This window comes from Pelophylax lessonae (genome assembly GCF_965119305.1).
Source record: "Pelophylax lessonae genome assembly, chromosome: 12".
In the NCBI taxonomy this organism is placed as follows: domain Eukaryota; kingdom Metazoa; phylum Chordata; class Amphibia; order Anura; family Ranidae; genus Pelophylax; species Pelophylax lessonae.
The window spans coordinates 90,482,011-90,496,377 of NC_138779.1; the positions used below are offsets into that span (position 1 = coordinate 90,482,011).

Sequence of the window (14,367 nt, forward strand, 5' to 3'; positions counted from 1 at the left end):
TTACCCACCAGTCTGCTGACAAACAAAATAAACCTGTCTGCCTTCATACTGTTACTCTGGAAACAGGATACCTACCTATCGCTCTCCATGTGGAATAAAATTGCTGAAATTCATTCAATGAAAAATATCACTGCTTGGTTTAGGGGCAAAGAGGAAAGATTCAGCCGTTGGTGGTTCTATTGGACTCTTTACCTGATCAAGGGATAATGCATCAATAATGCATTTGGGGGAGTGAGATTTTCCTTTTTTTTCCCTCCTCTAATCCCTCTCTTTTTTTTTTTCTTTTTAACCCTCCATTCCTCCTTTCTTTTTCAAACTCTTGATGACTTGGTCTCTGCTGCTTTGCTGAAAATTTGTTTATATAGTATTTTTTTTTTACAAAATTACAGGTGGGATGCATACACTCAAGTTTGCCATTTAGGCTTTGACCCAGACGAGCGATTATAAACTCTATAGGCAAGATTGGTTTCCTGTTTAGTCTTTTGCCATAATGCCTTTGAAAAGGCTTATGTTGAACCCTGTATATGTTCTTTCAGCAATCTTATCTGTATGTAATATGTTTGTGTAAAAAAAAAAAAAAAAAAAAAGGAAAAAAAAAAAAAAAGAAAGAAAAAAAATCACACCGACTCACTGCACGCTATACACAGATCAAAAAGAAGGAAAGGATGCGTTGCATCAAAGGGGTAAAGTTTTTTTTTTTTCATGGTGAAGAGCAACTCCATTTAGACATTGAGGAGAAGGAATAGAAATTCAAATTTCCCAACATTGAATAATATAAAGTGGCATGGCATTACTGAAAGACATAGGATTCTTTTACAGAAAGAGGTGTCATTTTACAAAAAGGGGTTACAAGTAAAACTCCACCCAAAAATAAAATAAAAATAGCCCATGAAAAAAAAAATAAAACCAGTGATTGCTAATATATTACCTTCAATCTATAGAGATTTCACAGTACTTTTTTTTAATGCCAGTATTTGTCCTCTGACAGTGTCACTCAACCCACTTCCTCTTAGCTCAGGTCATACTTGACCTACCACCCAGCCTGTGACTGGACACTGAAAGGAGATGCAGCACAGTGATGAAAGAAATCTCTTAGTCAGCCTGCTCTCTCCCCTATCACCATGCTCGTTGTAACATGTTGGCAACTGATTGGCTCCTTTTACTGTTTCATTGTCTTGTGCCTCCAGCCCTGCGGTACAGGGGGCTGCAACAAACTGTCTTCTAATTGTGCTCCAGCGTTGTGTTCTGTAGCGGCTGGTCAGTGTCAGGGAAGAATTTACTTGCCATTCGCCAGCAAGGTAAGAAACATATTTTTATGGTGGCCTGTTATTTAGGTAATGCACAGACAAGATCACTGTAAAGTGCAAAAAGTGCTTCCTTAGACAAAAGAAGATAAGGTCCAGATTTTATGGACTAGATCAATAGCAGTCACAAGCCACTTGAGGAGAAATATACACCGCTTGATTTTATGGCAGCCTTTCCACACATGAGCTTGTTAAAGGTGTAAGGGTCCACTCAACCAATTAATCTTCTTAGCAAGTAACACAGGGATGACCCTGATGCTTAATGGAGTGCAGCGGAAAACTGGATTCATGGAAAGTGACAGCTGGGACATAGAAAGGTGACACAAGGAACTGTAAGGGTATGATAGCAAATAAGATGGGAATTGCAGGTACAGTGCCAGATATTCAAAGGTGCGCTCACCTTAAGCACCAGTAAGCATAAGTATCTAAACAAAAGAAACCAAAATAAAGTTGAGTTAATCAGTCCTTAGATGTGGTGGCTGTATTCATTTTCTTTCATTTGGGATTTTTTTTCCCCTTGAATTTGAAAAAAGTCTCAGTATAGGTCTGCGTTTGTCCCAAGCATGTTTGAATCTACATACTGTTGACTGACTCACTACCCTCTACTGGAAGTCTATTTCAATTATCAACTTTTTGGTAAAATACTACTTTCTAAAGTTAATTTTGAACTCTCCTTCTGGTAGTTTGAGGGGTCATGTCCTTGTACTCTTGATCATAGGTCAATTTGAATGCTCTCCTGAATCTTATTCACACCCTTAACGTATTTATAGGTTTCAGTCGTAGCTCCTTTTTCTCTTCATTTCTCAATACTGTAAAATATTACGTTCCTAATGTTTTTCCTGATATGTTTTTTCACCAGAACTTTTGCCATTTTGGGGAATCAGGACCTCTTTCCTCCTCCTGGTGATCCCCTGATTAGTAAAGATCCATATAAAGAAATTAGGATCTCCTTCAGGATGCACCTGAGCTCAATTTTGAGTGCATCCAAAAACAGGATGCACCCGAGCTCAATTTTGAGTCTCAAGGCAAAGGCTGTATATACTTCTGTACATGTGATTTTTTTGTTTTTCTATTTTTAATAAATTTGCAATGATTTCAAGAAAACATTTAATCATGGGGTACACTTTTAAAGAAACTAATGAACTTCATTTTGGAAAAAGGCTGTAACAACAAAATGTGGAAAAATTGGATTTTTGTCTTACTGTAAAATCCTTTTCTCTGAAGTTCATTGACGGACGCAGTCTCTGTTCTTCATAACAGTAGTTATACTGCCCCCTACAGGAGCAGAACACTTGGCAGAAAAAAGTTCTGGCTATGCCTATGGGCAGTACCAGGAGGTATAATCCCCCTCTCTGCTATAGGATGTCAGTTTTGTAACAAAGCAGTGTCAGAGAAAACAATACCAACCCAACTCAAAATAGTGGGGCAGGTACTGCGTCCGTCAATGAACTTCAGAGAAAAGGATTTTACGGTAAGACAAAAATCCAATTTTCTCTAGCGTTCAATGACGGACACAGTCTCTGTTCTTCACAACAGTAGGGACGTCCCAAAGCAGTGCCATAAAACATGAGGGGTGGGAACAGCAGAAAATAATTCCCCAAGGCTAAACCATAGCCAACCAGGCAACATAGGACTCATCAGAACAACAAGGTGAGACGCACCTGAAAAAAACATTAAACACCTTCAAACGGCAGCCTGCAAAACTTTGCAGCCAAAAGGAGGCATCTGCAAATGCCAGCACATCCACCTTATAAAACTTTGTGAAGGTATGAACAGACGACCAGGTAGCCGCCTTGCAAACCTGAACCACAAATGCCTGATGGCGAAAGGCCCAGAAAGCACTAAGTGCCCGAGTACAATGCGCCTTAACAGGGAAAGGAGGAACCTGACCCTTAAGTGAATAAGCCTGCACAACCGTCTGACTGATCCATCTGGAAAGACGCAGGCAGCCCTTTCTTTGGGCCATCCATGGGTACAAAGAGCGAGTCTGACTTTTGAAAAGACTCAGTAGTCAAACGCACCCCGATTGCCTGAACCACATCCAAAGTATGCAGTGCAAATTCCTTAGGATGTTTAGGCTTAGGACACAAGGAGGGTAGCACAATGTCCTCATTTAAATGGATTCTAAATACCACCTTCAGATAGGACAACGCCGCCAGTTCCGACACCCTGCACGCAGAAGTAATAGCCACCAAGAAGGCCACATTCTGGGATAAGGTAAGCAGGGGAATCTCCTGAATATTTTCAAAGGGAGGTTTCTTGAGAACCGACAGCATCAAATTAAGGTCCCAAGGTGGCAACGGAGGTCACACCGGAGGAGCCAAGTGTCGCACCCCCTGGATAAAGCTACGAACCAGGGAAAGGGAGGCTAACGGCCTTTGGAAGAAAATTGCCAAGGCCAAAACCTAACCCTTGATAGTACTCAAGGCCAATTTTTGATCAACTCCCCATTGAAGGAAAGTCAAGATCCGATTAAGAGCGAGAAGGAACCAGAAGAGACTCACACCACGCAATATACGACTTCCACGTACGATGATAGATCTTTCTAGAAGTCACTTTTCTCACTTTAAGCAAAGTGGGAATCACTGAAGCAGACAATCCTCTGTCCTTCCGCACCTTTCTTTCAACAGCCAAGCCGTCAAAGCCGGCGACTGTAAAGCAGGATGGAAAATTGGACCTCGCTTTGTGCACTTATGTGCAGTCATGTTGGAAAAGGAAGGGGCTCATCCCCAAACTGTTCTCACAAAGTTGGGAGCATGAAATTGTCCAAAAATGTCTTGGTATGCTAACGCCTTAAGAGTTCCCTTCAATGGAACTAAGGGGCCAAGTCCAACCTCTGAAAAACAACCCAACACCATAATCCCCCTTCCACCAAATGATTTGGACCAGTGCACAAAGCAAGGTCCATAAAGACATGGATGAGCCAGTTTGGGGTGGAAGAACTTGACTTTTAACAGAGTCCTTACCTCAACCCGATAGAACACCTTTTGGATGAATTCGGAAAGCTTACGATAAGGCTTACCTATAGGTAGTGTACATCTTCTAAGCATACACCGTTTAGGAGATATTTACTTTGCATGCAACCAGTGGCATCACTGGTGCATGCGCTCTGAAGGAACGGCTGTCCGTGCCGTTCCTTCAGAGCCCTGCACTGACGTCATCAGATGGCCGCAGGAAGCAAACCCGGAAGGAAGATGGCTGAACATGTCGGCCGTGTCGCAAGTGAGCAGGCGGCGCTGCGGGGGCTTTGTTCCAATGTAAGTATTTCATAATGAGCTAGTATGCGATGCATTATACCTTATATACATTATGCCTTTGTCTTTCAGGTTTTTTTTTCCTGAGGTTTACAACCTCTTTAACCACTTGCCTACTGGGCACTTAAAGTGGAGTTCCACCCTAATTTTATACTTGCCTCCATCTTCTCAGTGCGGGTCACCTGAAAAACAAATGGATAATCGCAATTTTTTTTTTTTTTACTTACCTTGTAGAGAAAATATACTTACCTTACTTCCTTCTTCCTCCCCTCGGCGGCCGCAGCCCGTCGTCACTTCCTGGCATTTGCAATGATTCCTGGGAGCTGAACGTCATCGCTCCCAGGAATCAAGAGACAAGACAGATCTGAGGCTAGCCATTGTGGAATGTACTAGCCCTGACTGTCCCGGGGGTATTTAAAAAAAAAAAAATGTGCACTGGGTGGAACTGCGCTTTAAAACCCCTTCCTGTCCAGGCCAATTATCAGCTTTCAGCGCTGTTGCACTTTGAATGACAATGGCGCGGACGTGCAACACTGTACCCAAATGAAATTATTTTTTTCAAACAAATCAAGCTTTCTGTTGGTAGTACTTAATTACTGGAGTTTTTATTTTTTGCTGAACAAAAAAAAAAAAAATAAAAAAAAAAAATAAAAAAAAAAAAAAAAAACGAAAATTTTGAAAAAAAAAAAAAAAAAAAAATAGTTTTTATAGTTTGTTAAAAAAAATAGAATTTTTGTAAGAACTTACCGTAAAATTCTTTTCTCTGGGTCCTCTGACAGTCGCCGCACGATGGTATTAGCCTTCACTAATGGGTAATGGCACCCTCTGCAGGAGCAAGGCTAGGCAGATTATTATTAGGTTAATACAAAAAAAATGTTTATACCTCGGCACGCCACTAGGGGGCCATCCCTCAGCCATTATCCTGAACCCAATCTGATATGACCTCAGTTTGTAGCAAGCAGTACCGGAAGGCAACAGCCCCCAGATCCAAAAAAACAGAGAGGCGTGGGGGCCAATGTCAGAGGACTCAGAGAAAAGAATTTTACGGTAAGTTCTTATAAAAATTCAATTTTCTCTTACGTCCCCTGACAGTCGCTGCCTGATCGTATTAGCCTTCACTAATGGGACGTCCCAAAGCAGTGCAGGTATGAGGGGTGGGAAAAACACGCAACCAACTCAGAAGGTAACGCAAAACAGACGGGCCAGTAACAACCTCAGCCCACAGAAAAAATTGGAACAAATCCAGAAACAAAAAGACACCCCAAGAAGAAAGGGACAGAAAAAGAAATGTCCCCTCAAAAGAAATTGCCGGACTCAAAACTTTGTGGCCAAGGAAAAACACATGAAAAACAGAAAAAACAAAGAAAACTGAGACACAAGGTCCCAGTCAGAAAGACCTAACCAGCTCCTAAGCTAGGCAGCGTAAAACAGGTAATATCAGATTGGGTTCAGGATAATGGCTGAGGGATGGCCCCCCTAGTGGCGTGCCGAGGTATAAACATTTTTTTGTATTAACCTAATAATCAATTATCTGCCTTGCTCCTGCAGAGGGCGCCATTACCCATTAGTGAAGGCTAATACCATCGGGCGGCGACTGTCAGAGGACGTAAGAGAAAATTTTGCAAACAGGTAATTTTTCTCCTTCATTGGTGTACACTGATAAGGCAGCACTGATGGGCCCTGATAGGCTTCACAGGTGGGCACTGATAAGGCGGCATTGGTGGGCACTAAGGCAGGACTGAGGGGTGGTACCGATGGGCATGGATGGGCGGAACTGATAGGTGGCACTCATGGGCACTGATGAGTGGCACTCGTAGGTGACAGTGATAGGCAGCACTGATGGGGCACTGACCTGCACTGGTAGGTGGCATTGGTGGGCACAGTTGCTCTACCTCTTCGGGACTGATGTGAGGAGAAAAAAAAAAAAAAAAAAGCTGATCGCCGGCTGCTGTTTACATCATTGGCTGACAGCTGATCATGTGGTAAGGGGCCGGGACCGGACCCTTACTCAGAACTGTGATCAGCCGAGTCTCATGGACTTGCTGATCACAGAGCGAGGCAGCTCATGCATGGGAGAATGTACATGGACGCCCTTCCCGGCAATTAAGGTCTGCGCTTTAGCAGTCTTTCGACCATGAAGAAGTTAAAGCGTAACTCCACTTATGTTGGAAAAAAAAAAACAACAAACACTCCCCTCTGGGTGATCTATGTACATTACAAGGATTTTAACAAACTTTGTTGCAGATTCCTACCTTTTGTTATTCTGAAAAAATCCTTGTTTGTTTCTCTCTACTTCTGTGCTGAGTGAGTAATGGGTGTGTTTTCATAATTATCTATCAGCTGTGGCAGCTGCAAAGCTCTAATGAGGAAATCTGCTGGGCTTGCATCCCTGAAATCTGACCTGTATTTTAGTGCAGACTTCTGGGAAAGTCAGTGAGCCAATCACACAAGCAGGAAATGATGTTTCTGGGGTGTGGTCAGTACACATTTTGTGTACAGAACACCACCAGGTAGCCATATTGCATTTTCAGAAAATACAACAGCTGCAGATTTTAAAAACGTTCAATTACAAAATGATGTGTGTAACAAGTATATACGCTATATTGTTTTTTCTTCATTTGCTATTTTTTAACGCCACGAAAGTGGAGTTACCCTTTAAATGACAAGTTAAAGAAAAAAACTGAGCAAATTAATATTTTAAAAACGAACATATAGAACTGTCTAAATAAAACACTCCTATTTTCTAATAGCAGTTTAAATCTGCAAATAAACAGAACTTCTTAAATTGAGAGGTGTACAAATTAGGTGAGGTCACAAACCAGATACCCAGAATAATGTAACACTACAGCCCACAATATTTAACACAGAAGTGCAACCAAAGCATTTAAACATGTATTGCAGCTTAGCGATTGGACAGCAGCATTGTCAGTCTGGAAGGAGGGGTTTGCTATACTAGCAGATTTGGATGGTCTTGGCTAACAAATTAAAGCTGAACTCCAGGTAGCACTTAATAAACCAAAACAGCAAACTGCTTTTTTTCCTTTTGGGATAAATATTTTACATAAATGAATAAAAGCTGATCATTGTAAGCACCCATGTATTTGGTATACGGGTTGTCTCTAACTGCTACTTTGAACAGTTTGGCCAGTGAAAATGAAAAATGTCAGATTTACTGACAGGATCACCAGGTGAAACTAAAAAGGGGAAAGCCTAAAAAACGTGAACTGATGCAGCAATCACATCTAAAAATTGGTAAGCTGCAATTTAATACATTTTTGTTTTTGGATTTAATACTGCTTTAAAGTGGTAGTAAACCTATGAAATAAAAAAATCAGCTGACAGGCAGGGCTTTTTTTAGAACAGAAGAGACCTGTTTTTATGATGGCAATTTTCATATACAGTACTCCAGAATGTTATGAAGAGAGATTGGATAAATTGCAAAGTCCCTCTTTGCCATGAAAAACTTAATCCAAAAAAAAAAAAAAATTTCCACTTCATTTGTGAAGGAGGCCTTAGGGCACCCAAGAAAGCCCAGCAAGCGCCAGGACTGTCTCCTACAAATGATTCAGCTGTGGGATCAGGGCACCACCAGTGCAGAGCTTGCTCAGGAATGGCAGCAGGCAGGTGTGAGTCCATCTGCACGCACAGTGAGGAGAAAACCTTTGGAGGATGGCCTGGTGTCAAGAAGAGCAGCAAAGAAGAAACTTCTTTCCAGGAAAACGATCAGGGACAGACTGATATTCTGCAAAAGGTACAGGGATTGGACTGCTGAGGACTGGGGTAAAGTCATTTTCTCTAAAGAATCCCCTTTCCAAGAAAAGGTAAGCGCTACCATCAGTCCTGTGTCACGCCAACAGTAAAATTCCTGAGACCATTCCTGTGTGGGGTTGTTTCTTAGCCAAGGGAGTGGGCTCACTCACATTTTTGCCTAAGAACACAGCCATGAATAAATAATGGTACAAAAACATCCTCCGAGAGCAACTTCTCCCAACCATCCAAGAACAGTCTGGTGATGAACAATGCCTTTTCCAGCATGATGCAGCACATTGCTGTAGAGCAAAAGTAATAACTAAATGGCTTGGGGAACAAAACATGGACATTTTGGGTCCATGGCTAGGAAACTCCCCAGACCTTAATCCCATTGAGAACTTGTGGTCAATCCCCCATACAAACTCCATGCATTCATATTGCAAGAATGGGCTCCTATCAGTCAGGATGTGGCCCAGAAGCTGATTGACATCACGCCAGAGGGAATTGCAGAGGTCTTGAAAAAGAAGGGTCAACACTGCAAATATTAACTTTTTGCATAAACTTCATCTAATTGTCAATAAAAGCCTTTGACACTTATAAAATCTTGTAATTATACTTCAGTATACCATAGTAACATCTGACAAATCTAAAAGCACTGAAGCAGCAGACCTTGTGAAAAGTAAGATTTGTGTCAGTCTCAAAACTTTTAGCCACCGCTGTATGTATGAAGGTAGGGTACAGGAACTAATGCTGGCCATACACTATACAAAAAACATCGGCCGAAATTCGGTGATTTGGACAATTCTTTCATTTTTCGGCCAGTTAATGGGCACGAATCGGGAATCGGTTGTGACGTTTTTGAGCCGAAAAAACGAAGGTCAAGTTTGGAAATTTTCTGCCGAATGAACGATAAATTGAAAGGTTAATGTGATTCTTGTCCAAACTGCTTGCACTAGGTATATGCAATACCTATATAAAAAACAAACCAAAAACGGATTCATTTATGTCCATTGAACAATCAGTCATTACATGATGGCACTATCGTCTGCTCTCACGGCCGAGTGTTCGTTTTTCGAAAATGAGTTTGAATGATTTTTTGTATAGTGTATGGCCAGCATTAGACTGAAAGCCCCTTTAGGGCAGGGACTCCTGTGAATGTACAGTATATAAAGTGTTGTGTAAATTGTCTGCACTTTATAATTCTCTATAATAAATAATAATAAAATGTATGACTACAGAGCTATGCAGGCTCCATAAGCATACCGTATTTCCTATGTCTTTAATAACCAGCCTCAGCATCTTCCTATCCTGTTCTAACCTGCCCTAGCAACAGGAAAGGGAGAATCTAATTGGTTGGCTGAATGTTGCATAGAAATGATGAGTTTACATGCACATTCTAAATACTTACACTGAGAACAACACCTTCTAGGGCATCCTGGATTCTGCTGAAAAGACGTCTGCTGACCTGACGATGAAGAAGAAAAAATATATTAGAAACTGTGTAAGTATTAACTCAAGATTTTTTTTTTTAGTGGCAGATAAAAAAGAAGAGCCATATTGTGTGATATTATGGAGTGGGCAAACACATTGCCCCTCCCCCACTGCACTAGTCTAGCAGTTCACGTTGGTGAACATACCAGACTGCAGTGTGACAGTAAAAAGGTATTTGCACAATTCTGAGAAGGTGCAACCATGTTTGCTGCATAAGGGCAGCCCATTTATTTGAATGCGCTGCAAACTCATGCCAGCATGATCTAAACTGTACCTCAAAAACAGTAGTGCACTCCACAAGAATGCTGCAATAGGGCATTACAGTGGCTTTAACACGGCGCGTAAGTATGGTACTGTGGGTTACCGCATGCAAAAGCGGAATCCTGTCCAAACTGTTAAAGTTGAACTCCAGCCAAATTTTTGGGGACTTCATAGGTAAAATTTGGAACTAGTTCTATTCTTTTCTGCGGCCAGTGTCCCTTCCAGTGTTATCAGAGGGACAGAAGTGAGCTGGCTCTTTTCAATGGAGAAACAAAATAGAGTGGGGGAAAGGCTCGAAGCCTCACAGATTTTTATTACTGTGTATTATTGAGCATATACTTTTCACTTCCTGTGTGATCATCATGGAAGGAAGCCAAGGTAAATCTCCCCAGCAGGGATGCAGGCATGAAGAAGCCTTAAATTCAGTAAACAAAAACATTGCATGTCTTAGAAAGAGGTCACAAAGGACCGGTAAGGTGGGGTCACCACTTCAGTTGTTAAGTGCTCATGCTTGCTTTAATGAAGGGGCTACTCACACTTGACAAAATTTCTAAGGCTTAACAAATGCTCCTATAGCATTAGTATGGACGTTAGACATGCGGTAATGAGCTTTAGTATGGGGCGCTAGACAGATGTTAATGACGAGTTAAAAATGCCCCCCAAATTCCCTATAAGCAGTTTTGAAATGTTTAACCACTTCTGGACCGCCCACCCTGTTTTTACATTGCGTTAGTCGAGTGAGGGAAAGCTGGTCCCCACACGGCGACTATGCCCTTGGAGGACCGGAGCGACGTCAAACGTCATTTCTGCCGAACGGCTTTAAAGGGCCAAATTTTATTGTGTAATATGAGGTCTTTTTGATCCCAGGGCTTGTCCTACTTATTTCTATTACAAGGAATGTTTTCATTCCTCGCAAAAGATATAAAAAGTGATCAAATTTTTTTTTCTAAAAAGGGACAGTGTAAAAGTAAAAAAATATAAAGAAAAAAAAATGTAAAGCGCCCCGTTCCTCCGAGCTTGTGCGCAGAAGCGAACGCATACGCAAGTCACGTCCCTAAAAAAAAAAAAAAGAAAACAGTGTTCAAACCACACGTGAGGTATGACAGTGATGGTTAGCGCAAGAGCAATATATCTAGCACTAGATCTTTTTTTTCTAACTCTAAACTGGTATCCTTTAGAAATGTTTAAAGTGTCGCCTATGGAGATTTTAAGTACCAAAGTTTGTCGCCATTCCACGAGCATGCACAATTTTGAAGCATGACATGTTCAGCATCAATTTAGTCTGCGTAACATTATCTTTCACATTATAGAAAAAAATTGGGCTAACTTTACTATTTTCTTATTTTTTAATAAAAAAAAAAAAAAAAGGGTATTTTTTTCCCAGAAAATTGCGTTTGTAAGACCACTGCGCAAATACGGTGTGACAAAGTATTGCAACGATCTCCATTTTTTTTTCTCCAGGGTCTCTTACAAAAAAAAAAAAAAAACAATTATATATATATATATATATATATATATATATATATATATATATATATATATATATATATATATATATATATATATAATGTCTGGTGTTTCTAAGTAGTTTTCAAGGAAACAAATACCGATTTTAACTTGTAAACAACAAATGGCAGAAGTAGGCCTGGTCCTTAAGTGGTTAATGAGTGTTAAAAACCGCTCCACAAATGCCTATTTCATTACAGGAAATAAACTAATCTTAACGCCCCGCAACTGAGTGCCAGAGCGTTTGCGAAGTGTTACCATAGACTTCAATCAGAGGCGTTGAAAGGCCTCAAACACCTCCTGACTCGACATGAGGCTTCAAATAATTAAGTAATGAGACGCTAATGCTTCATGGTTTGATAATGTCAACAGCACTGTGTGCTGTCCAATGTATCATTTGCATAGGCGTTTGAGAGAAGTTTTAAGCGTCTCTCAAACAGCTGCTTTTAATGTCAGTGTGAACTTAGCCTTATAGTGGTTAATATTATGAAACTAACAAAGACCACTGTACTGGGAATTGCCAACTATTGGGAAATATATGCAAATTTCACCTTAATAGGATGTTTCATGGCCTCTACCACTGTTATTCGAGAAGTATCTCGGACCAAAGAGGGCTTGCCAAGGCGAGCTTCAATAAAGCGACCTGCCACACCAGTTGCGTTCTTGGCTGAGTAAATACCTAATGCAAGCAGGGTCAATCCAGTAGCCTTAAAAGAAAAAAAGTGCAATGTGTTAGGTCATAAAAATGATACATAACTTTAATGGTTAATCAAAACAAAATAATAAAAGGTCGGCGTGAATAATGAGAATGCCAATACAAAGAGAATACTGATAATATAAGATTAACGGTAGGAAAATGACCCTTTTAACCTAGCCTTAAAATATGTATATATACACATTGACATTTCTATTTCAGTTATAACTACAATTTATCAACTGCAGATATAGAGAATATATTATAAAAGGCAAAGTATCTGCATAAAAAAATCCTAAAGGATAAGTCCACCATTGAGAACGTGTTACATGTTCAACCCATTTTTAGAGTGGAACATGCAACATATTCCCACTCCACTCCCTGTAGTGACAGCAAAAGGGGGAACTTTTTGCCCCCAGCCCCTCCGCTTCCTGTCACTATTTTAAAAAAGATGTGGCTGCGCGGGGCCCCGCCTGCCCGCACAATTCATTCACAAGTTCTGTGAATGGCAAGTCACAAGTACAGACAGCCTTTGCGACTGGCGGCTTGTAGTTTCAATGAACTACCAGGATGTGGATGAGTGTTCTGTTCATTCATTCTCTTTTCCGGTCAGTGTGTATCTGCATTGTGAGGTACAGACAGATACACTGCCAACTCTTCAGTCCCGCATGGTGCAATGCTTTTCAGGTGCCTATTAAATTATAAATGCACATTTTTTTTACTTGTAAAAAAGATGTGCATTTATTTATTTTTTTTAAAGGTGAACTTTTAATGTTGGGTCAGGGTATAAACATTTTTTGAATGGTCTTTCATCGCTGTCTGTTTCCTCAATGGGGAGATCCACCCTCAATAAACGTTCTGTAGACAGTTGTCACTTGGGACAGAAAGTGATAGGAAACCAAACAATTCAGTTATCACTGGAACAGGAGGGTAGGGCAGATCTTGAAAAAGGCATTCCAATTCTTATGACAACTGAGGGCCTGGGTTGACAGGTTGTGTTGAAATGCTAATGCAATTGCTATCAGGTGAAATCCACTTGATCTGTTTGAAACACTTCCAAAATCAGAGTCCAAGTGCCTTTGGCTTGCTGACCTCTAAGTTGCATCTACCTGCTTCCTGCTACTTTTGCATTCCCTTTGACTTGAATAGGGAAAGGAGTTCTGAAGTCCACAAAGTAGATTTACCTATACATTTCAGAGGTTTCCCCACATTTTCCATTGTGGAAATGTGAAAATAAATCTCCCAAATGGGACACAAAGCCTGAAAGGGATTTTACCTATTCCCTACTCTATCCCCCTTTCTAAATAAGATATATACTGCATCTCAAATAGTGCACCCTAGCCCATCATAGACATGGCTGTGATAGGTAGGCTAAAAAAAGCTTTTCACCTGAGCTACTATTATCACAGATGTAAGTGGGTTTTACAAAAGGAAAAGCAGTGGACATGCTAAAGCAGGCACCTGTGGGTGTCTGTTCATCTGTTTTTTTTTTTTGTTTTTTAAGAGCATCCAGGAGTCCCTTAACCATAGGGTTAAATGCAGACTCCATTACGAAGACTAGTGCTTGTAATACAGCACTTGATTATAATATCAGAGTATACTGGGTAGTTTTAGACAAAAGAGGGGCCAAATTTCTGTAACTTGAGGATGCCCATTTAGGCATTCAAGTGGTGGGTTTCTAGGTTTAATATGACTACCACTTTAAATCTTTGATACATCTTCAACTGTTTACAGCCTGAAGGTTCCATTAGGAATTTGTTCGCTCAGAACTGTGCTTTCAATAAACAGAACTGGGGTTTGTTGCGTACCCTGTTTAGGTGGTGCTTAGTGAAGTTTTCTGAATATTTTAACAGCCAAGAACCTAAAAGACAGGAGATTAAATTCCTGTTCTGATAAGTTTCTAATCTACAGTAAACACGGCTATTTAGTGTATATTTTCTATCTGCTGTCTAATTGATATTTTCATTAACTTGGCTCTCGCTGCACCACCACATCCAGCCAGGAAGTTACAGATAGGGGGCAGGTGGCAAGATGGCTGCCAGCGAGCATGTTGCAAAGCAGCATGAGCACACTACCATAAATGAGTTTTAGGAAGAGCAAGCTCAGT

The 14,367-nt window shown here is 40.7% G+C and overlaps 1 protein-coding gene across 1 annotated transcript in view; it reads right to left on the reverse strand.

Annotated features, from left to right (window-relative positions):
* The window catches only part of ATAD3A (ATPase family AAA domain containing 3A), a 168,499-nt gene that overhangs the window by 99,471 nt on the left and 54,661 nt on the right, over positions 1-14,367 (reverse strand). Inside the window, exons 8-9 of the mRNA XM_082273194.1 lie at positions 12,118-12,273; positions 9,717-9,773 (exon numbers count right to left, since the gene is read on the reverse strand). Coding sequence (XP_082129320.1) covers positions 9,717-9,773; positions 12,118-12,273 — 213 coding nt within the window. The remainder of the gene's footprint in view (positions 1-9,716; positions 9,774-12,117; positions 12,274-14,367) is intronic.